The 606-nt window shown below is 64.9% G+C and overlaps 1 protein-coding gene across 1 annotated transcript in view; it reads left to right on the top strand.

Moving 5' to 3' along the window:
* Positions 1-606, top strand: part of PIK3C2B (phosphatidylinositol-4-phosphate 3-kinase catalytic subunit type 2 beta) — a 23,644-nt gene that overhangs the window by 18,716 nt on the left and 4,322 nt on the right. Inside the window, 2 exon segments of the mRNA XM_035893749.1 lie at positions 248-340; positions 410-502. Of these exon segments, the coding sequence (XP_035749642.1) occupies positions 248-340; positions 410-502 (186 nt within the window).

Here is a 606-nt window from a genome sequence, read left to right as displayed (position 1 = left end):
GGACGGGGGTGTGGCATGGGGTGCATGCCAGGACCGGGATATGGCATGGGGTGCATGCCAGGACCGGGATATGGCATGGGGTACATGCCAGGACCGGGATGTGGCATGGGGTGCGTGCCAGGACCGGGATATGGCATGGGGTACTTGCCAGGACTGGGATATGGCATGGGGTGCGTGCCAGGACCGGGATGTGGCATGGGGTGCATGCCAGTCCTGCTGTGCCCCAAAACTGTCCCCCCCCTCCAAGGCCCTGAAGTACGAGTGCTATCTGGACAGCCCGCTGGTGCGCTTTCTCATGAAGCGAGCGATCTGCGACCTGAAGATCACGCCGGAGCCAGGGGTGGCCGGGGGGGCTCCTCTGCACGCACCCAGCTTGCCCTGATGGGCTGTGCCTTCCTCCCCGCCGCAGGACTGCTCCTATTTCAACTCCAACGCCGTCCCCTTGAAGCTCTCCTTCCAGAACGTTGATCCCCTTGGGGAAAACATCCGAGTCATCTTCAAGGTGAGTCCATCCTTCCACGATGCCCGAACCCCCGGCACGGCTGCCCCAGCCCATGTGGGGCTGGCTCGGCTTTGCCCCCGCCACCCCCCCGGCGCTGACGGCTC

The sequence above is a fragment of the Egretta garzetta genome, unplaced genomic scaffold, assembly GCF_000687185.1.
Source record: "Egretta garzetta isolate BGI_Z169 unplaced genomic scaffold, ASM68718v1 scaffold105, whole genome shotgun sequence".
NCBI lineage: Eukaryota > Metazoa > Chordata > Aves > Pelecaniformes > Ardeidae > Egretta > Egretta garzetta.
This window is presented reverse-complemented; position numbering and strand designations above follow the sequence as displayed.